Here is a 22,802-nt window from a genome sequence, read left to right as displayed (position 1 = left end):
AAGGAGGGGGAACCACTGTGAGGGAGAGGGGAGCACATGACCAAGCAGCTTGGTCAGGGACAGGAATAGGTAGCTTAGTGGGATTTAGATAATGCGGGAGAGAATTGGAACTTAAGTATGATATCTATGTGGTACTTACATATGGCTTTATATTTTTTTCTCAACACTAATCACCCCACAATTACGGGTTTCTTGACATCTTAGATAACATTATTGATAATATCAGTGTAATATTTGCAATAAAGTTTTTTGACAAAAACTGTGCATAGCGGAAGCACGCATTTCAGTTACCTCAGGGCACAAGTTATAGTCACTTGAGATAACTCTAACAATAACAGATGCATTTCTGTGGTTCTGTACGTTTAAAATGTGAGCCTAACTATAACGATATGTGTGTGTGTGTGTATATATATATATATATATAAATTTATTTCTTTTATTGACTCAGTGTTGTGACTCTTGCTGTAAAAGTACCAAAAATAACTTCCGCTCTTCTTACCTGCATTGTACTGTATTCCATGTAATTAATGACATTTAGTGGGGTTGTACCTAAGGAACATCCTTTATGATGATTGTTAACCCGGGGATGCTCCAAATCATGAGAGAATGCTTTCAAGAACCTGTAAAATGCCCTACCTGTTCTGCAGTTCTTCAGCCACTTTTCCGCTGCCCCATGAGGTGAGTGCTGCCACAGCTAAGCTGTATGTGGGATGAACCATGCCATAAGTAGAGAGGGTGTCCCCTACCTACTGATGGGTCTCAGTCTACGCATTGCTCCGCAAAAGCATTGAAGCTTTTCCACCCTGTGTTGTTGAAGGCTTGGATAACACTTCCTATCAGGAAAGAGTGTGGTGCACCTTATGGAAAACCATCACCATTGGTACAAGGGACTTAAGGATACATAGAGCTAAGATAGGTTGTATAAAAAATATAAATTGAAGGAACAAGTGCACAGGACCTCACAAGAGACTTCTGAGGGAATTTGGGTCTTGCCTGACTATGAACCGTTCCCGAATCCTACCTTGCCCGAAGTACTGCAACTGTTAAAATCTGATTTAATATTCAAGAAGGACTTGTTTGAATTGCCCAACGGTCCTTTATCCTGTATTCTTGGCTTGTTTGTAAGTGAAGAGCTGCGTGGAGTAGTATTGGAGAACTGCAGACACCCACACTCGCTTTGTGATGCGCAAACTGCTCATCGCAAATGCGTTTTCCCATTTCATGAATCTGGCCCTTGAAGCTTGATTGAGACTTTTGCTGTTGTAGGTGCAAGGAAGCTGTTCAGTGTTCAGGCTCCTCTTCTGAGAAGTAAACTCATACATTTGTTAAGGTTCCTTATGTTCCAAACCTTTTTCTGCGAATGGCTAATAGCAAAACTGACCTGTTCAGTACTTGCATTACCGCCTTTGTCTCCCTTTCCTCTTCTTGAATTTGTTTATCTGAACTGCGGAAGGTCGAGGCAGCGCATGTGTACCGGAGACACATTTTATTGTCACCCGTCTGCTCATATAGAAGTTCATAGAATCATCTAGTGTTAATGCGTATTTGGTGATTCTAGATAACTGATTCAGACCCAATTAGTGTGTTCATTTTAGTTATCGATTATACTATAATGCAACCCTTTATTTTTCTTCGGAAGGATGACAGGTTCAGAAATCACAGGCCAACTATTATGTCCAGTGCACCTGCTCCTTGACTAGTTTCAGGTTTGATGGTCGTATATCAGCCTTCAAAATACTGGCATTGTGCTAGGGACCGTATCTGCATATATGTCTAGTTTATTTAACTGTTGGACATCTGTGGGCCCTTTTGATATTACTATACTCCTAATTTAGTCTTCATCTTCCTTTAGGTCAGTACTGTATGCCAGAGGAAGGAGTTCAGCTCACCCCTAAATCTGAGATCCTAACTACCCAGGAGATCATTACTCTGGCTAGACATTTTGTGAAAGAAGGGGTGGACAAAATCCGACTGACTGGTGGAGAGCCCCTCATCCGTCCAGACGTTGTTGACATTGTTGGTAAGTATTGGACTTTGTGCACGCTCAAAGATTTCTCACAGTACTCTTGAACCATCCCAGCGTTTTAATGATTATAATGGTGGAGACTGATTCCTGAGTCAAAACAGAAGAGTCTTCAGAGTTTATTTCTGATTATGTAAAATAAACTCTGTAGTTGGTGCAACAGGATGTTCTACCAAATTGCTGAAACAGCTTTGTTGAGTCATTGAATTACTTTCATAGTTCTGAGTTTTTTCTGTCAGTTCCACCCCATGGACTAATGTGACCTGTTTTGTGTATGTCAAAATCGTACTTACTTTCTATGTTCAGTGACTCGATTTTCTTCTTATTTTCGTAGCACAACTACGAAAGCTTGAGGGGCTCAAGACTATTGCTGTAACTACAAATGGAATAAACCTTGCAAGGCAGCTGCCTAGGCTGAAGGAGGCAGGGCTGGATGTTCTGAACATCAGCCTGGACACACTTGTACCAGCAAAATTTGAGTTCATTGTGAGGCGTAAAGGTAAGTACATCATGTTTGTAATTCCTGCCAAATTCTGTTGGCCTAGGATTTCATGTATTAGTTTGAGCGAGTGAGGAAAATAGTTGTTTAAAGCCTACAACTACAAGCTGGCTGATTGGCTGTGAAGGTATGTGTAAAGATTTGCTAGTTCATCAAATAAAACTGTGTAAGTGACGTACTTTGGTGTTTTTGTCTGCTTCCGTTTCCAGTGGTTAGGAATGCCTGCAATGCAACTGCAGCTTTAAGAACCTTCTCTGAACTATGCTGCCAGTCATTTTTGTGTTGTTGAGGTGGACTCGGCCTATGCATATCCTTTCTGCACACCCTGCTCTCTACTTGTTACCAGCCAACCCCACTTGTTTCTGCTTCTGATCAGCAAGAAGCCGGGGACCCCTCCCCTTACCGCTCCACCTTTTGTGTGTGTTTTTCATATTGGTGATCACAGGTCTGATTGGCTAAAAAGACTTTCTTCCCGCCAGGCGTGTTATTAAAGACTGGCTTAAAACACTGTTTATGCAGCAGTGCTCTTTTCTCGTGAACTGAGCCAAGTAGGGCTTCTGTGTATCATTTGAGGAAATCTTCCTATAAGTAGTTATTTCTTTCTCTGAGGGATCCTGCTGAGGTCAATGAAGATGAGGCTTTGGTCTAGTTCGAATGTAGATCTGCTATTGCAGAAGACCTTCGATGTTTGCTTATAGGAAAGAGACATTTTGGACCTTCTGTAGTACCCACCTTGGAATCATGTGTCTGCTCCAGTGAAATGACCGTTTCTGCCTTTTGGAGACCTTCACTGCCTAATAATGAGGGTAAATCCCCTAGTACATACCTCATAGGGTACCTTTTCATTGAATAGCACCTAGTTGCAGGACTGTAGGAAGGTAGCCCTTTTCTAGCATGGTTACCCCAACTTTTTGCCTGTTTGTCAGTGTGTTTGACTGTGTTCACTGGGATGCTGCTATCCAGGACCCCAGTGATTATGCCCTCTCCCTTCTTACTTGGTAAATCTTCGTTTATCTTCCCATAATTGGCATACTGGTAACCCCATGTAAGTCTCTAGTATATGGTACCTAGGTACCCAGGGCATTGGGATACCAGAAGATCCCTATGGGCTGTAGAGGTTATTTTGCCACAAATAAGGAGCCCATGCAAAGGGTTCTGCAGGCCTGCCATTGCAGTCTGTGTGAAATGGGTGCATGCACCCGTTTTCAGTACAGGTAACTGGACCAGGTCACTGTAAGTCACCATTTTACGCGTATACTGGACATAGGTCACTACCTATGTCCAGCTACATAATGGTAACTCCGAACCTGGACATGTTTGGTATCAAACATGTCAGACTCATACCCCAATGCTATTGCAAGTATTGGTAATATGATTCCACGCACTCTGGGGGCTCCTTAGAGGACCCTCCGCATTGCTACCACCAGTCTTGCAGGGTTTTCCGGGCAGCCCAAGCTGCTGCCACCCATCAAACAGGTTTCTGCCCTTCTGCTGCTTGATCTGATCAAGCCCAGGAAGAAAGAATAAAGGATTTCCTTTGGGAGAGGGCGGTAACACCCTCTCCCTTTGTAATTAGGTGTGACTGGCTTGGGAGGGGTAGCCTTCCAAAGCCACTGGTATGCTTTGAAGGGAACATTTGGGGCCTTCCATGCATAAACCAGTCCACAGTGGTTCAGCGACCCCCAGTCCCTGTTCTGGCATGAAACTGGACAATGGAAAGGGGAGAGACCACTCCCCTGTCCATCACCAACCCAGGGGTGGTGCTCAGGGATCCTCCAGAGGGTCCTTGGGTTCTGACACCTTGTTTCTAAGGTTGGCAGGGATCTCTGGGAGCATTTGAGTGGCCAGGCAGGTGACGTCAGAGCCCCCTCCTGATATGTGCTTACCAGGCTAGGTGACCAATCCCCCTCTCAGGGCTATTTAGGGTCTCTCTTTTGGGTGGGTCCTAAGATTCGGCTTGCAAGACTCCAGCAGGATTCCTGTGCAACCTCCACTTCGACTTATGGCCACTGGAACTGCGACTGGAACCTCAAGGAACCAACAACGCTGCAATCCACGAAGAAGACTCTTCTGCAACTTTGCTTCCAGGGCTCTTGCCAGCTTTGCAACATTTCCCCGGCTGTTCCTCGCCAGAAGACAGCAACTCTTAAGTCTGCAATAGAAGAAAGAAGGAGTCTCCCTTGGAGTGAAATAGTCACTCCCCTGCATCCGCCAGCACCTGCTGCAACGACGACCGGCTGCGTGGATCTCCCCTCATCTTGAGCTGCTTGGATCCTGCATCAAGGGTGATGGTCCGGAATAGTCCTCTTGGTCCTCTCTGCCAGCTGTCAAACGTTGGTGGAGGTAAGCCCTTGCCTCCTCATGCAGGACAGTACCCCTGTACACCGCGTCTCTTGCAGCTGCAAAGGCTTCTTTGCATCTCCTTCAATCGATCTTCAGGCGATGTGTAGCTCCAGTCCCTAGCACTCCTGCCTGCGACGCACAGCCCTGTGTGGTTCTCCTGCGGCGTGGGATTCCTTTCTGTAGTGCTGTATGGGCTCCTAGTGTAACTTCTGTGTCCCCATCCTGTGGGACCCCTGTGGGTGCTGCCTCCGCTTCTGTGAGTCCTTTGTGTCGCTCAGGGTCCCCTGTGACTCACCCTCCTGGGTTGAGTCCTCCTGGGACTTGCCTGTCCCCGGCAGCACAACTTGTCCTCTAACCGCAAGTTTGCCTTTGCCAAGGCTTGTTAGTGGAATTCATCTACCGACACCCGTCTGCAATGTTCACTTCAGCGTGGGACATCTTCTGCAACCATCCGGAAGGCTTCTCCGGCTCCAGGGCTGCAGTGCTGACCTGTTCTTCCCCACCGTCGACCAACTCCTGCAAGTACAGCTGAGTGGGTAGTAGGTCCTACTCCTCCTGGACTCCACTGTGACTTTTGGACTTGGTCCTCTCTCTCCACACGTCTTTTTCTCCAGGAATCCACCGCTGGTTTCTTGCAGTCTTGTCTGGGTGTCTTTTTGTCTTCTTTTTCCTTCTTTTGGGTAGTTTGGGGACGTTCCACTTATTTACTCCTGCTTTCCTGGTCTCTGGGGGGTAGTGGTGTAGGAAAGTACCATCTTGCCTGGCATGTTACCCCCATTTTCACTGTATATATGTTGTTTTAGTTGTATGTGTCACTGGGACCCTGCCAGCCAGGGCCCCAGTGCTCATAAGTGTGCCTGAATGTGTTAACTGTGTAGTGACTAACTGTCTCACTGAGGCTCTGCTAATCAGAACCTCAGTGGTTATGCTCTCTCATTTCTTTCCAATTGTCACTAACAGGCTAGTGACCAATTTTACCAATTTACATTGGCTTACTGGAACACCCTTATAATTCCCTAGTATATGGTACTGAGGTACCCAGGGTATTGGGGTTCCAGGAGATCCCTATGGGCTGCAGCATTTCTTTTGCCACCCATAGGGAGCTCTGACAATTCTTACACAGGCCTGCCACTGCAGCCTGAGTGAAATAACGTCCACGTTATTTCACAGCCATTTTACACTGCACTTAAGTAACTTATAAGTCACCTATATGTCTAACCTTTACCTGGTAAAGGTTGGGTGCTAAGTTACTTAGTGTGTGGGCACCCTGGCACTAGCCAAGGTGCCCCCACATTGTTCAGGGCCAATTCCCCGGACTTTGTGAGTGCGGGGACACCATTACACGCGTGCACTACATATAGGTCACTACCTATATGTAGCTTCACAATGGTAACTCCGAATATGGCCATGTAACATGTCTATGATCATGGAATTGCCCCCTCTATACCATCCTGGCATAGTGGGCACAATCCCATGATCCCAGTGGTCTGTAGCACAGACCCTGGTACTGCCAAACTGCCTTTCCCGGGGTTTCACTGCAGCTGCTGCTGCTGCCAACCCCTCAGACAGGCTTCTGCCCTCCTGGGGTCCAGCCAGGCCTGGCCCAGGATGGCAGAACAAAGGACTTCCTCTGAGAGAGGGTGTTACACCCTCTCCCTTTGGAAAATGGTGTGAAGGCAGGGGGGAGTAGCCTCCCCCAGCCTCTGGAAATGCTTTCATGGGCACATTTGGTGCCCATTTCTGCATAAGCCAGTCTACACCGGTTCAGGGACCCCTTAGCCCTGCTCTGGCGCGAAACTGGACAAAGGAAAGGGGAGTGACCACTCCCCTGACCTGTACCTCCCCTGGGAGGTGCCCAGAGCTCCTCCAGTGTGCTCCAGACCTCTGCCATCTTGGAAACAGAGGTGCTGCTGGCACACTGGACTGCACTGAGTGGCCAGTGCCACCAGGTGACGTCAGAGACTCCTCCTGATAGGCTCCTTCAGGTGTTGCTAGCCTATCCTCTCTCCTAGGTAGCCAAACCCTCTTTTCTGGCTATTTAGGGTCTCTGCCTCTTGGGATTCCTTAGATAACGAATGCAAGAGCTCATCCGAGTTCCTCTGCATCTCTCTCTTCACCTTCTGCCAAGGAATCGACTGCTGACCACGCTGGACGCCTGCAAAACTGCAACATAGTAGCAAAGACGACTACTGCAACTCTGTAACGCTGATCCTGCCGCCTTCTCGACTGTTTTCCTGGTGGTGCATGCTGTGGGGGTAGTCTGCCTCCTCTCTGCACTAGAAGCTCCGAAGAAATCTCCCGTGGGTCAACGGAATCGTCCCCCTGCAACCGCAGGCACCAAAGAACTGCATCACCGGTACCTTGGGTCTCCTCTCAGCACGACGAGCGAGGTCCCTTGAATCCAGCAACTCTGTCCAAGTGACTCCCACAGTCCAGTGACTCTTCAGTCCAAGTTTGGTGGAGGTAAGTCCTTGCCTCCCCACGCCAGACTGCATTGCTGGGAACCGCGACTTTTGCAGCTACTCCGGCCTCCGTGCACTTCCGGCGGAAATCCTTTGTGCACAGTCCAGCCTGGGTCCACGGCACTCTAACCTGCATTGCACGACCTCCTAAGTTGTTCTCCGGCGACGTGGGACTCCTTTGTGCGACTTCGGGTGAGCACCGTTTCACGCATCCTCGTAGTGCCTGTTTCTGGCACTTCTGCGGGTGCTGCCTGCTGCTGAGAGGGCTCCTTGTCTTGCTCGACGTCCCCTCTGTCCCCTGACGCAATTGGCGACATCCTGGTCCCTCCTGGGCCACAGCAGCATCCAAAAACACTAACCGCACGATTTGCAGCTAGCAAGGCTTGTTGGCGGTCTTTCGGCGGGAAAACACTTCTGCACGACTCTCCACGGCGTGAGGGATCCGTCCTCCAAAGGGGAAGTCTCTAGCCCTTGTCGTTCTTGCAGAAACCTACGCTTCTACTGTCCAGTAGCAGCATCTTTGCACCCACAGCTGGCATTTCCTGGGCATCTGCCCATCTCCGACTTGCTTGTGACTTTTGGACTTGGTCCCCTTGTTCCACAGGTACCCTCGACTGGAAATCCATTGTTGTTGCATTGCTGGTTTGTGTCTTTCCTGCAGAATTCCCCTATCACGACTTCTATGTCCTTTGGGGAACTTTAGTGCACTTTGCACTCACTTTTCAGGGTCTTTGGGTGGGCTATTTTTCTAACCCTTACTATTTTCTAATAGTCCCAGCGACCCTCTACAAGGTCACATAGGTTTGGGGTCCATTCGTGGTTCGCATTCCACTTTTGGAGTATATGGTTTGTGTTGCCCCTATCCCTATGTGTCCCCATTGCATCCTATTGTAACTATACATTGTTTGCACTGTTTTCTAATACTATTACTGCATATTTTGGTATTTTGTACATATATCTTGTGTATATTTGCTATCCTCATACTGAGGGTACTCACTGAGATACTTTTGGCATATTGTCATAAAAATAAAGTACCTTTATTTTTAGTATAATTGTGTTTTCTTATGATATTGTGCAAGTGACACTAGTGGTACTGTAGGAGCTTCACTCGTCTCCTAGTTCAGCCTAAGCTGCTCTGCTAAGCTACCATTATCTATCAGCCTATGCTGCTAGACACCCTGTACACTAATAAGGGATAACTGGGCCTGGTGCAAGGTGTAAGTACCCCTAGGTACTCACTACAAGCCAGTCCAGCCTCCTACATTGGTTGTGCAGCGGTGGGATAAGTGCTTTGAGACTACTTACCACTCTTGTCATTGTACTTTTCATAAGAGAAAAATATACAAAACAAGTTCAGTGTATGTACACATAACTAAAAAGTTTTGCATTTCCTCTTTTCACTCTTTTCTAAGTGCTGAAAAGTACTTCTAAACTTTCTAAAAAGTCCTAAAAAGTTTTAAAAGTTTTATTCTGTCTTTCTAAAAGTTCTGAAAACTTTTTTCTCTTTTTCTATCACTTTAACTCTCTCTAAAAATGTCTGGCACAGGCCAAAATGTTGATCTGTCCAAACTTGCATATGATCACCTTAGCTGGAAAGGAGCAAGGAGTCTCTGCATAGAGAGAGGTTTGAGTGTAGGGAAGAATCCTTCCTTGGAATTATTGCTTAACATGCTTAGAGAACAAGATAAGGCCAAAAGGGCCCCATCTGTTGAAAAAGTAGCTAATGGTTCCCAATCTGATCCAGGGACTCCCCTAGGAAAAGATTCAGGAAAGAAACTTCAGAGCCTGCCCATTACTAGACAGTCTAGCATAGTTGGTACTGATGTTGAGTCACACCATACAGATAGTGTTGTCTCACATCATAGCAAGAGCATTCATTCGCACCACAGTAGAAGTGATGTTTCTGTTAACCAAGCTGTTAGGGTGCCCTCTGTAAGGGACAGGTCTCCTTCTGTCCATTCTCATCATACTTCTGTTTCAAGACATGTCCCTCCCACCCACCCTGATGACAGATTGTTAGAAAGGGAGCTCAGTAGATTGAGAGTGGAACAAACCAGACTGAAGCTCAAGAAGCAACAGCTGGATTTGGATAGACAGACCTTAGAAGGAGAGACAGAAACTGGGTTTAGAAACCCATGGTGGCAGCAGCAGTATTCCCCATAGTCATCCTGCAAAAGAGCATGATTCCAGGAATCTGCACAAGATAGTTCCCCCTTATAAGGAGGGGGATGACATTAACAAGTGGTTTGCTGCACTTGAGAGGGCCTGTGCTGTACAGGATGTCCCTCAAAGGCAGTGGGCTGCTATCCTATGGCTATCATTTAGTGGAAAAGGTAGGGATAGGCTCCTTACTGTGAAAGAAAGTGAAGCCAATGATTACAAAGTTCTTAAGAATGCACTCCTGGATGGTTATGGCTTAACCACTGAACAATACAGGATAAAGTTCAGAGAGACCAAAAAGGAGTCTTCACAAGACTGGGTTGATTTCATTGACCATTCAGTGAAGGCCTTGGAGGGGTGGTTACATGGCAGTAAAGTTACTGATTATGACAGCCTGTATAACTTGATCCTGAGAGAGCATATTCTTAATAATTGTGTGTCTGATTTGTTGCACCAGTACTTAGTGGACTCTGATCTGACCTCTCCCCAAGAATTGGGAAAGAAGGCAGACAAATGGGTCAGAACAAGGGTGAACAGAAAAGTTCATACAGGGGGTGACAAAGATGGCAACAAGAAGAAGGATGGTAAGTCTTCTGACAAGGGTGGGGACAAATCTAAAAATGAGTCTTCATCAGGCCCACAAAAACACTCTGGTGGGGGTGGTGGGCCCAAATCCTCTTCTAATCAAAACAAAGAAAAGAAACCATGGTGCTATTTATGTAAAATAAAAGGCCATTGGACAACAGATCCCAGTTGTCCAAAGAAAAGCACCAAGCCTCCTACCACTACAACCCCTACTGCTACACCTAGTGTCCCTACTAATAGCAGTGGTGGTGGGAGCAAACCTACTAATAGCCAATCCAAGGGAGTAGCTGGGCTCACTTTTGGTAACTTAGTTGGGGTTGGTCTTGTTAGGGAGACCACAGAGGCTGTGTTAGTCTCTGAGGGGGCTATTGATTTCGCCACCTTAGTTGCTTGTCCCCTTAATATGGATAAGTACAAGCAACTACCCCTAATAAATGGTGTTGAGGTTCAGACCTACAGGGACACTGGTGCCAGTGTGACTATGGTCATAGAGAAACTGGTCCACCCTGAACAACACCTACTTGGTCACCAGTACCAAGTAACCGATGCTCACAACAACACACTTAGCCACCACATGGCTGTTGTAAATCTCAACTGGGGGGGGGTTACTGGTCCAAAGAAAGTTGTGGTAGCCACAGATTTACCTGTAGACTGTCTACTAGGAAATGATTTGGAGACATCAGCTTGGTCAGATGTGGAGTTGGAGGCCCATGCAGCAATGCTGGGCATCCCAGGGCATATTTTTGCTTTAACCAGGGCTCAGGCCAAAAAGGACAGGGTGACTTGGATCCTGGAACAATGGACCAAGTGCTCCCTAAAGCTAGGGCTAGTAGAAGTAAAGTACTTCCTACTATCCCTCCCTCTACAGTGGATTCTACTTCTGAGGAAGAAGAATTTCCACCCTGTGCAGAACCTACACCAGAGGAGCTGGAAGCAGACACTGCTGAGCTTTTGGGTGAAGGGGGGCCTGCCAGGGAGGAGCTGAGTGTGGCACAACAAACCTGTCCCACACTAGAGGGTCTAAGACAGCAAGCTGTCAAACAGGCTAATGGGGATGTCAGTGACTCTCACAGAGTTTACTGGGAGGACAACCTCTTGTACACTGAAGCCAGGGATCCTAAACCTGGAACTGCCAGGAGGTTAGTGATTCCTCAGGAGTACAGAAAGTTCCTCCTAACTCTAGCCCACGACATTCCCCTAGCTGAACATCTGGGACAAATGAAAACTTGGGACAGGTTTGTTCCCTTGTTTCATTGGCCTAGAATGTCTGAGGACACAAAAGAATTTTGTAAGTCCTGTGAAACCTGTCAAGCCAGTGGCAAGACAGGCGGCACTCCAAAGGCACCCCTTATTCCACTGCCTGTGGTTGGGGTTCCCTTTGAAAGGGTAGGGGTTGACATAGTTGGCCCCCTTGACCCTCCTACTGCTTCAGGCAATAGGTTTATCTTAGTGGTAGTGGACCATGCCACAAGATATCCTGAAGTAATTCCTTTAAGGACCACTACAGCACCTGCAGTGGCAAAGGCCCTCCTGGGAATATTTTCTAGGGTGGGCTTCCCAAAGGAAGAAGTATCAGACAGGGGAAGCAATTTCATGTCTGCATACTTAAAGGCCATGTGGAAAGAGTGTGGTGTGACTTACAAGTTCACTACACCCTATCATCCACAAACAAATGGACTGGTGGAGAGATTTAACAAAACTCTCAAAGGCATGATTATGGGTCTCCCTGAAAAACTCCGCAGGAGATGGGATATCCTGTTACCATGCCTCCTTTTTGCCTACAAGGAGGTACCCCAGAAAGGAGTGGGCTTCAGCCCCTTTGAACTCCTCTTTGGACACCCTGTTAGGGGTCCACTAACACTTGTCGAGGAGGGTTGGGAACAACCTTTAAAAGCTCCAAAACAAGATATTGTGGATTATGTACTTGGCCTCAGATCAAGGATGGCTGAGTATATGAAAAAGGCCAGTAAAAACCTTCAGGCCAGCCAAGAGCTCCAAAAGCAATGGCATGACCAGAAGGCTGTTTTGGTTCAGTACAAACCAGGGCAGAAGGTGTGGGTCTTGGAGCCTGTGGCCCCAAGAGCACTCCAAGATAAATGGAGTGGACCCCACACAATTGTTGAGAAAAAGGGTGAAGTCACCTACTTAGTTGACTTAGGCACTGCCAGGAGTCCCCTTAGGGTGCTCCATGTCAATCGCCTGAAACCCTACTATGACAGGGCTGATCTCACCCTGCTCATGGCAACTGATGAGGGACAGGAAGAAGACAGTGATCCTCTACCTGATCTCTTCTCTTCCACAGAACAAGATGCTCTAGTTGAAGGTGTAGTTTTGGCTGATTGTCTTACTGCTGAGCAGAAAGACCATTGCATAAATCTCCTTGGTCAGTTTTCTGAACTCTTCTCTACTGTGCCAGGTACCACTTCTTGGTGTGAGCACACTATAGATACTGGAGACAGCTTGCCTGTCAAAAGTAAAATCTATAGGCAGCCTGACCATGTCAGAGACTGCATAAAGCAAGAGGTGCAGAAAATGTTAGAACTGGGAGTGGTTGAGCACTCTGAAAGTCTATGGGCTTCTCCTGTGGTACTTGTACCAAAACCTCATTCCAAGGATGGAAAGAAAGAAATGCGTTTTTGTGTTGATTACAGAGGTCTCAACCAGGTAACCAAAACTGATGCTCACCCTATACCCAGGGCAGATGAGCTCATAGATACACTGGCATCTGCCAAGTATCTAACCACTTTTGATTTGACTGAAGGGTATTGGCAGATCAAACTATCAGAAGATGCTAAACCCCAAACTGCATTTTCAACCATTGGAGGCCATTACCAATTCACAGTAATGCCTTTTGGATTGAAAAATGCACCTGCCACTTTTCAGAGGTTGGTGAACACAGTCCTGCAAGGGCTGGAAGCTTTTAGTGCAGCATATCTGGACGATATAGCTGTCTTTAGCTCCAGTTGGGGTGATCACCTGGTCCACCTATGGAAAGTTTTAGAGGCCCTGCAAAAGGCAGGCCTCACTATCAAGGCTTCAAAGTGCCAGATAGGGCAGGGGAAGGTGGTTTATCTGGGATACCTTGTTGGTGGGGAACAGATTGCACCACTTCAGGGGAAAATCCAAACTATTATAGATTGGGTTCCCCCTACTACTCAGACTCAGGTGAGAGCCTTCCTAGGCCTCACTGGGTATTACAGGAGGTTCATTAAGAACTATGGCTCCATTGCAGCCCCTCTTAATGACCTCACATCCAAAAAGATGCCTAAAAAGGTATTATGGACAGCAAACTGTCAGAAAGCTTTTGAGGAGCTGAAGCAGGCCATGTGCTCTGCACCTGTCCTGAAAAGCCCTTGTTACTCTAAAAAATTCTATGTCCAAACTGATGCATCTGAATTAGGAGTAGGGGCAGTCCTATCACAACTTAATTCTGAGGGCCAGGATCAACCTGTTGCTTTTATTAGTAGAAGGTTGACCCCTAGAGAAAAGTGTTGGTCTGCCATTGAGAGGGAGGCCTTTGCTGTGGTCTGGGCACTGAAGAAGTTGAGGCCATACCTGTTTGGCACTCACTTCATTGTTCAGACAGACCACAAACCTCTACTTTGGCTAAAACAAATGAAAGGTGAAAATCCTAAATTGTTGAGGTGGTCCATATCCCTACAGGGAATGGACTATACAGTGGAACATAGACCTGGGAGTAGCCACTCCAATGCAGATGGACTCTCCAGATATTTCCACTTAGACAATGAAGACTCATCAGGTCATGGCTAGTCTTATTGTCCTTCGTTTGGGGGGGGGGGGGGTTGTGTAGGAAAGTACCATCTTGCCTGGCATGTTACCCCCATTTTTCACTGTATATATGTTGTTTTAGTTGTATGTGTCACTGGGACCCTGCCAGCCAGGGCCCCAGTGCTCATAAGTGTGCCTGAATGTGTTAACTGTGTAGTGACTAACTGTCTCACTGAGGCTCTGCTAATCAGAACCTCAGTGGTTATGCTCTCTCATTTCTTTCCAATTGTCACTAACAGGCTAGTGACCAATTTTACCAATTTACATTGGCTTACTGGAACACCCTTATAATTCCCTAGTATATGGTACTGAGGTACCCAGGGTATTGGGGTTCCAGGAGATCCCTATGGGCTGCAGCATTTCTTTTGCCACCCATAGGGAGCTCTGACAATTCTTACACAGGCCTGCCACTGCAGCCTGAGTGAAATAACGTCCACGTTATTTCACAGCCATTTTACACTGCACTTAAGTAACTTATAAGTCACCTATATGTCTAACCTTTACCTGGTAAAGGTTGGGTGCTAAGTTACTTTGTGTGTGGGCACCCTGGCACTAGCCAAGGTGCCCCCACATTGTTCAGGGCCAATTCCCCGGACTTTGTGAGTGCGGGGACACCATTACACGCGTGCACTACATATAGGTCACTACCTATATGTAGCTTCACAATGGTAACTCCGAATATGGCCATGTAACATGTCTATGATCATGGAATTGCCCCCTCTATACCATCCTGGCATAGTGGGCACAATCCCATGATCCCAGTGGTCTGTAGCACAGACCCTGGTACTGCCAAACTGCCTTTCCCGGGGTTTCACTGCAGCTGCTGCTGCTGCCAACCCCTCAGACAGGCTTCTGCCCTCCTGGGGTCCAGCCAGGCCTGGCCCAGGATGGCAGAACAAAGGACTTCCTCTGAGAGAGGGTGTTACACCCTCTCCCTTTGGAAAATGGTGTGAAGGCAGGGGAGGAGTAGCCTCCCCCAGCCTCTGGAAATGCTTTCATGGGCACATTTGGTGCCCATTTCTGCATAAGCCAGTCTACACCGGTTCAGGGACCCCTTAGCCCTGCTCTGGCGCGAAACTGGACAAAGGAAAGGGGAGTGACCACTCCCCTGACCTGTACCTCTCCTGGGAGGTGCCCAGAGCTCCTCCAGTGTGCTCCAGACCTCTGCCATCTTGGAAACAGAGGTGCTGCTGGCACACTGGACTGCTCTGAGTGGCCAGTGCCACCAGGTGACGGCAGAGACTCCTCCTGATAGGCTCCTTCAGGTGTTGGTAGCCTATCCTCTCTCCTAGGTAGCCAAACCCTCTTTTCTGGCTATTTAGGGTCTCTGCCTCTTGGGATTCCTTAGATAACGAATGCAAGAGCGCATCCGAGTTCCTCTGCATCTCTCTCTTCACCTTCTGCCAAGGAATCGACTGCTGACCACGCTGGACGCCTGCAAAACTGCAACATAGTAGCAAAGACGACTACTGCAACTCTGTAACGCTGATCCTGCCGCCTTCTCGACTGTTTTCCTGGTGGTGCATGCTGTGGGGGTAGTCTGCCTCCTCTCTGCACTAGAAGCTCCGAAGAAATCTCCCGTGGGTCAACGGAATCGTCCCCCTGCAACCGCAGGCACCAAAGAACTGCATCACCGGTACCTTGGGTCTCCTCTCAGCACGACGAGCGAGGTCCCTTGAATCCAGCAACTCTGTCCAAGTGACTCCCACAGTCCAGTGACTCTTCAGTCCAAGTTTGGTGGAGGTAAGTCCTTGCCTCCCCACGCCAGACTGCATTGCTGGGAACCGCGACTTTTGCAGCTACTCCGGCCTCCGTGCACTTCCGGCTGAAATCCTTTGTGCACAGTCCAACCTGGGTCCACGGCACTCTAACCTGCATTGCACGACCTCCTAAGTTGTTCTCCGGCGACGTGGGACTCCTTTGTGCGACTTCGGGTGAGCACCGTTTCACGCATCCTCGTAGTGCCTGTTTCTGGCACTTCTGCGGGTGCTGCCTGCTGCTGAGAGGGCTCCTTGTCTTGCTCGACGTCCCCTCTGTCCCCTGACGCAATTGGCGACATCCTGGTCCCTCCTGGGCCACAGCAGCATCCAAAAACACTAACCGCACGATTTGCAGCTAGCAAGGCTTGTTGGCGGTCTTTCGGCGGGAAAACACTTCTGCACGACTCTCCACGGCGTGACGGATCCGTCCTCCAAAGGGGAAGTCTCTAGCCCTTGTCGTTCTTGCAGAAACCTACGCTTCTACTGTCCAGTAGCAGCATCTTTGCACCCACAGCTGGCATTTCCTGGGCATCTGCCCATCTCCGACTTGCTTGTGACTTTTGGACTTGGTCCCCTTGTTCCACAGGTACCCTCGACTGGAAATCCATTGTTGTTGCATTGCTGGTTTGTGTCTTTCCTGCAGAATTCCCCTATCACGACTTCTATGTCCTTTGGGGAACTTTAGTGCACTTTGCACTCACTTTTCAGGGTCTTTGGGTGGGCTATTTTTCTAACCCTTACTATTTTCTAATAGTCCCAGCGACCCTCTACAAGGTCACATAGGTTTGGGGTCCATTCGTGGTTCGCATTCCACTTTTGGAGTATATGGTTTGTGTTGCCCCTATCCCTATGTGTCCCCATTGCATCCTATTGTAACTATACATTGTTTGCACTGTTTTCTAATACTATTACTGCATATTTTGGTATTGTGTACATATATCTTGTGTATATTTGCTATCCTCATACTGAGGGTACTCACTGAGATACTTTGGCATACTGTCATAAAAATAAAGTACCTTTATTTTTAGTATAACTGTGTATTGTGTTTTCTTATGATATTGTGCATATGACACTAGTGGTACTGTAGGAGCTTCACTCGTCTCCTAGTTCAGCCTAAGCTGCTCTGCTAAGCTACCATTATCTATCAGCCTAAGCTGCTAGACACCCTATACACTAATAAGGGATAACTGGGCCTGGTGCAAGGTGCAAGTACCCCTTGGTACTCACTACAAGCCAGTCCAGCCTCCTACAACTGGGTTACTTACCTCTGTTGTTTTCTAGTACCCCCAGCTCCCCTCTACACATCCCATGTTCCTAGGTGGGGGTCACGTATTCACATTCCATTTTTTTTTTTTTTAGTAAAGGGCCACTATCGGTAATCTACATTTGCACTGTTTTCTAACCTTTTCTATGCCTATTACTGTTTACTAGTGTATATAATTAGTGTATTACTTACCTCCTATTGGAGGGTTGCTCTTCTAGTATTTTGTGGTATTGTGTTCCAAAAAATAAAGCACCTTTATATTTGTACAACTGAGTGTGTTCTTTCATGTGTGTAAGTGCTGTGGTTTTGCATGAGTTTTGCATGTCTCCTAGATAGCCTTGGCTGCTCATCCACAGCTGCCTCTAGAGAGCCTGGCTTCTAGGCACTGCCTACACTTCACTAAGAGGGGATACCTGGGGTACCCACCACACTCCAGGTCAGCTTCTTACATTGGTGGCGGCGGTGGGATAAGCACTTGCAATTGCCTTACCACTCTGTGACTTGGTACTTTCCACAGGAAAGACCACTTGCTAGCTAGGGCTCTGCACTTATACCTAGTTTCAGGAAACAGTCTCTTGGGTTTGGGTAAGAGAGGGGTCTAGGCATAGCCCTTGCTCCAAACTCCTGTAAATGAAACTAGAAGTTAGGGAGGTTAGGCACACCCTACACCACTCTAACACAAACATGTCTTCAGGACAGAGCACATCTAAGGCTATGGACTCTCCTTATGAGAGCCTCACTTTTCAAGAATTGACGGAGAAGAGCAAAGAAAGGAACCTGAAGACAGGGAGGAACCCTAACAAGAGTCTGCTTCTAGGTCTTCTCCTCCAGGATGACCAGGACCATGCTGGTGGCCAGGAGGAGCGGGAGGAGGATGTAGGCTCTAGCCCCCGTGTTAGAAAGCGAAGAACTGGACACTGAGAAAGGCCAGGAGGGTCCCTCAGAGGATCACAGGGTCCCCAGTAAACCCACTAGTGCAGCTGGGAGCACTACAGGTAGTGTAAGGGGAAGCCATGTTAGTAGGCCCACTTTGTGCCCAGAGGGCTAGTCCAGTCTAGTAAAACTAGGGACAGATCCTCCTCTGCCCACTCTGTCACCTCAGTATCTGAGGGGACATGCTGCTCAACTCCAGAAGAAGACTCCTTAGACAGGGAGCTCAGGAAACGGAGGCTGAAGGAGGCCAAGCTGGGGCAGCAACAGCAACAGCTAGCCCTAGATAGGGAGGCCTTGGCAGTAGCGAGAGAGAGAGACAGGGGTTGAGGTTAATACCCCATGGTGGCAGCAGTAACTTTGGTTTCAGGGAGCCGAGGGCCGGGGAGGACTCTTTTGATTCCAGAAACCTTAGTAAAGTTGTTCCCCCTACAAGGAGGGGGATGACATCCCCAAGTGGTTCTTTGCTCTGGAGAGGGCCTGTAAAGTACAGAGGATCCCCCAGAGACAGTGGGCTGCTATCCTTTGGCTATTCTTCTCTGACAAGGGTAGGGATAGACTCCTTACTGTCAGAGAGGAAGATGCTGATAATTACAATGTGTTTAAGTCAGCTCTTTTGGATGGGTGTGGTCTTACCACTGAACAATACAGGATAAAGTTCAGGGAGACCAGGAAACAGTCCTCCCAGGACTGGGTTGATTTTGTGGATGGATTGCTCTGTGAAGGCTTTGGAAGGCTGGTTACATGGTAGCAAAGTCAGTGATGATTTTGAGGGCTAATACAATCCTATTCTGAGAGAGAATATACTTAACAATTGTGTGTCTGAATTGTTGCAGCAGTACTCGGTAGACTTAGATATGACCTCTCCCCAAGAATTGGGAAAGAAGGCAGACAAAGGGGTCAGAACAATGGTGAACAGAAAAGCTCATACAGGAGGTGACAAAGACAAGAAAAAGGAAGCAGGTAAGTCTCAGGACAAGGGTGGGCACGAAAACAAATCTAAAGAGTCTTCACCAGGCCAACAAGATTCCCCTCCTTTCCACAAGAAAAAGCCTTGGTGCTGTGTGAGCAGAAATAAAGGCCATAGGCCAGGGAACAGCTCTTGTCCTGGTAAAGGCCCGAGCCTTCCACCACTACTAACTCCACATCCACTCCTAGTGTTCCTAGTAGTAGTAGTAGTGGTGGGACGACTGGCAGTAGTAAGCCCAAAAGTGTAGTTGGGTTCACCTTTGGGTCCATAGTGGAATCTGGGGTAGTTGTAGAAACCCCCAAGACAGTTTCTGTCTCCCAGGGTTGTACTGGCCTTGCCACCCCAGCTGCTTGTCCCCTTAATATGGATAAGTATAGGCAGCATCCCTTGATAAATGGTGTTGTGTCCCAGGCCTACAGGGACACAGGTGCCAGTGTCACCATAGTTACTGAAAAGTTAGTGTCACCTGCACAACACCTACTTGGTAAAAAGTACCAAGTCACTGATGTCAATAACTCTACTCAGTGCCTCCCCTTAGCTGTAGTACGCTTTAGCTGGGGTGGAGTTACTGGCCCTAAACAGGTGGTAGTCTCACCTAACCCAGTCCTGGGGAATGACCTAGAGGCCTCAGATTGGGCTGAGGTAGAGTTCCTTGCCCATGCAGTCATGCTGGGCATCCCCAAACATGTGTTTCCTTTACTCTCTAAGCAGACTGAAGAGCAAAGTAGGGAAGGAGCCCTGGAGCCTAGAATAATGGCCCAGGACACTCCTAAAAACACAGGCAAGCAGGATACCAATACACGGTATGGTTGACACCGTGTAGGCCTAACATACCCAGACCGCTCACTGGTACCCAAATGTTGCACAAGAAGGTGAAAGAGGTAACGAATTATAAGAGCCTACTCACTCTAACCACATAGCAGCACCATCAGAGATCTCCACCCAGTTTTCTGATTAGTTTTATTAGAAGTTAATTTCATTACCACATGCCTTGAATTTCTGGATGAACTGTATTTCATTCCTATGAACAAAATGTATACTGTGGCTGCCCCAATTACTGTTGTGGGTTTCTCTAAACTGACCTAGACCCCAAAGCAAGTGTACAGCATCAGAATCTCCATAAGGTGTGCTACCAGCTAAACATCATATATATAGAACTATTATTAATGCTTCTCTATGGACTTGGACAGTACTTAATGAATTAAAATCTTCCCCTGTCATTCCCATTCTTCGTAAAACATTAGACCCATCAGTACTGGCTACTTACAGACCCATCTTCTAGTTGCCATATTTAGCCAAACATTTGGAGAAGGCGGTTTATAATCAGTTCCAGGAATTTTTAGACACAAATATCATTCTACTTCCCTTCCAGAACAGTTTTTTATCTTCGGAAGAGGAAAGGGGTAGAGCTAATTGTGGTGTTAGATTAAATGAGATCGACCTCAGATGCAGCCATCCCTGCACCACTCATTTTATTGAACTTTGACACAGTAGACCACCAGACATTGATATCTAGTCTAGACGGTCTAGGACACAGTGCTAGCCTGTTTATTTCCTAACCTCCTTTACTTGCAGCATTTGTCCAGGTCATTGTCAAGTACCACGTAGTCCATTCCGTCCCTTTTCTTTATTTAATCTGTGTTCTCCGGCTGGCTTTCTTGCTTCTGTCATTCAGTTACACCTTCTTTATGTATGCCCATGACATGCAAATAATCCTTGAGATATGTAATATTGTGTTCGATGGCATGTGTGGCTATAGATTCACATGCTCTACATACTCCCGCCATCTAGTGTTGGGCCCAGAGTGGTGCAAGTTGTTTTTCTTCGAAGTTTTCAGTGTCACAAGATTGAACAACTCCTGCTCTTGGTGATATTGCGCATGGGCATCAACTCCTTTGTTATATTGTTTTCTCTCCACGGGTTCAGACTTGTGTATCTTGCTCCATCTACCGACTCGATTCATTTTTTTTTTTTTTTTCTTACCTTGTTTCACTTTGAAAGTATAGTCCTCATTTGTGCTTTCTTTATCTTATCTTATCTTATCTCTTAACCAACTGCCCTTCGGGGCGTTAGCACCTGCTTCAGGGCCTACCTACCCCGCGGCACCAACGGAAATGCTTCCCTGATGGAACAGACTCCATTCTGTTTCTGTCCTCAGTACCACGCCAAATTTCCACACACTGACCAACAACTCGTGTGCAACCTTTGCCTCTCCCTGGAGCAGCGTGAGGCCGGCTGCAATGCCTATAAACCCTTCCGCTCCAAGAAAACTCCTCGAGACTGAAGAGCTCGTCTGCTGAAAATAGCCCAGAAGACGCTGGATGACACCCGGACATCTTTGCAGAGGAGCATGCTCAGGAGAGACCTGTGCAGGAGGAGGAAGCCCTTTCTATTCAGGACAGCTCAGACTCTGATGTCCAGTCCAATATCGAAAGCCATTAAATAACTTCTGCCCAGTGCATGAGAACTGTGGCCCCTCCTGTCCAATATAACAAGTTTTAAAAAGACTTTCCAAACCCTTGTTGAGGTCCCTGGTCCGCCACTGCCACCAGGCCATGGTCAGTACTGAAAAACTGTTTCAGATGCCCGCTTTCCAGCTCGGAACCTAAAACAAGCACTAAGTCCAAGCCATGTCCTCGGCATTGACTTCCATTTCTTTGGATCCAGTGATTGTTTGTTTCGGTTTCGATCCGGACCCAGCCAGCAGCCTCCAGCCTCGACTTCGGTGGTGACCAAACCACGTAGACCGAAACCTTTGGCGCAGAGATCTTCAGAGATGAAAACTTCAGAGATAAGAGACTCTGGCCAGTCTTACACCAGCCCATCTCTGGCCGAGCCAATTTTAATTGACGCTCGGCAGTGCAGACTTCCGTTACAAGAGGGCACATGCCAGATCATTACCAATCCTTCCTCTCCTGTGCTCACCAAATGAAAACGGTCTTTTCAGGAGGCTTTGGATGTCCATGTCCCTTCTAAGAGAAGAACCAAGGACAAGGCTACCTGCCCTCCATGCAGGCCTTCTCCACCACCTCCTCCACTTCTTCTTCACCTCCACCCCGTCCCCCTCAGGTAGGCACCACCCTAGAGAAACTCTAGAAGGACGCAGACCCTGCCAAAGCCGTGGGTACCCTCAGTCCCCTACACAAAGAGGATGCTTTCACCCCCCCGGGGGTCAGAGGCTTATACAAGTCCTCCACATCAGAGGCGTCTACCTCACACCCTAGACGGTCTCAGTCCACCCACACTAGAGGGTTTTACCGAGGCCCCTTAAACAGAGGTGCCAAGAACAAAGGGAGGGGAAAAAGCACCGCCACACGTGGTTCCTCCTCCACTGCTGAGCAGTAACTACCTCCACCTTCCCACCGATCATCCAACACCTGTTGGGGGAAGACTCCAACGTTTCTATCCAACATGGGACACCATTACCATGGACCAATGTGTACTCACCGTTATCCAACATGGTTATTGTGTGGAGCTTGCCACCACTCCTCCCAATACCCCCCCTCACTTGCAGGCTATCTCAGGAAGAATTAACCCTTCTCAAACAAGAGGTCCAAGCCCCTCTGCTCAAGGGGGCCATAGAGCCGTTCTGCCACAACATCAAGGGACAGGAGTATACTCCCTGTGCTTCCTGATTCCTAAAAAGGATGGCTCTCTCAGGCCAATACTCGACCTCAGGCCTCTAAACATATACATCCTTTTAAAACACTTCCACGTGGTCACCCTTCAAGATGTCATTCCGCTCCTACGGCAAGCTGACTTTATGACAGCTCTAGATCTAACGGATGCCTACTTTCACTTTCCAATTCACCCTGTAGATCGAAAATGCTTAAGATTCGTTGCAGGGAGGCACTACTAGTTCAAGGTGCTTCTATTTGGAGTCACTGCTTCTCCCATGATATTCACAAAATACTTAGCGGTAGTCGCTGCACACCTGAGAAGGCAAAAAGTTCATGTGTTTCCCTACCTCAACGACTGGCTTATCAAAGCCAGCACCTTACGCCAGTGCCATCAGCA

General features: G+C 47.7%; 1 protein-coding gene across 2 annotated transcripts in view; it reads left to right on the top strand.

Moving 5' to 3' along the window:
- The window catches only part of MOCS1 (molybdenum cofactor synthesis 1), a 320,779-nt gene that overhangs the window by 107,374 nt on the left and 190,603 nt on the right, over positions 1 to 22,802 (top strand). For both annotated transcript variants that reach the window (XM_069236336.1, XM_069236337.1), the window contains exons 3-4: positions 1,853 to 2,020; positions 2,358 to 2,522. In XM_069236336.1, the coding sequence (XP_069092437.1) occupies positions 1,853 to 2,020; positions 2,358 to 2,522 (333 nt within the window). The remainder of the gene's footprint in view (positions 1 to 1,852; positions 2,021 to 2,357; positions 2,523 to 22,802) is intronic.

The sequence above is a fragment of the Pleurodeles waltl genome, chromosome 5, assembly GCF_031143425.1.
Source record: "Pleurodeles waltl isolate 20211129_DDA chromosome 5, aPleWal1.hap1.20221129, whole genome shotgun sequence".
Lineage (NCBI taxonomy): Eukaryota > Metazoa > Chordata > Amphibia > Caudata > Salamandridae > Pleurodeles > Pleurodeles waltl.
Note: the sequence above shows the minus strand (reverse complement) of the source record. Positions and strands in the feature narration are given on the sequence as shown.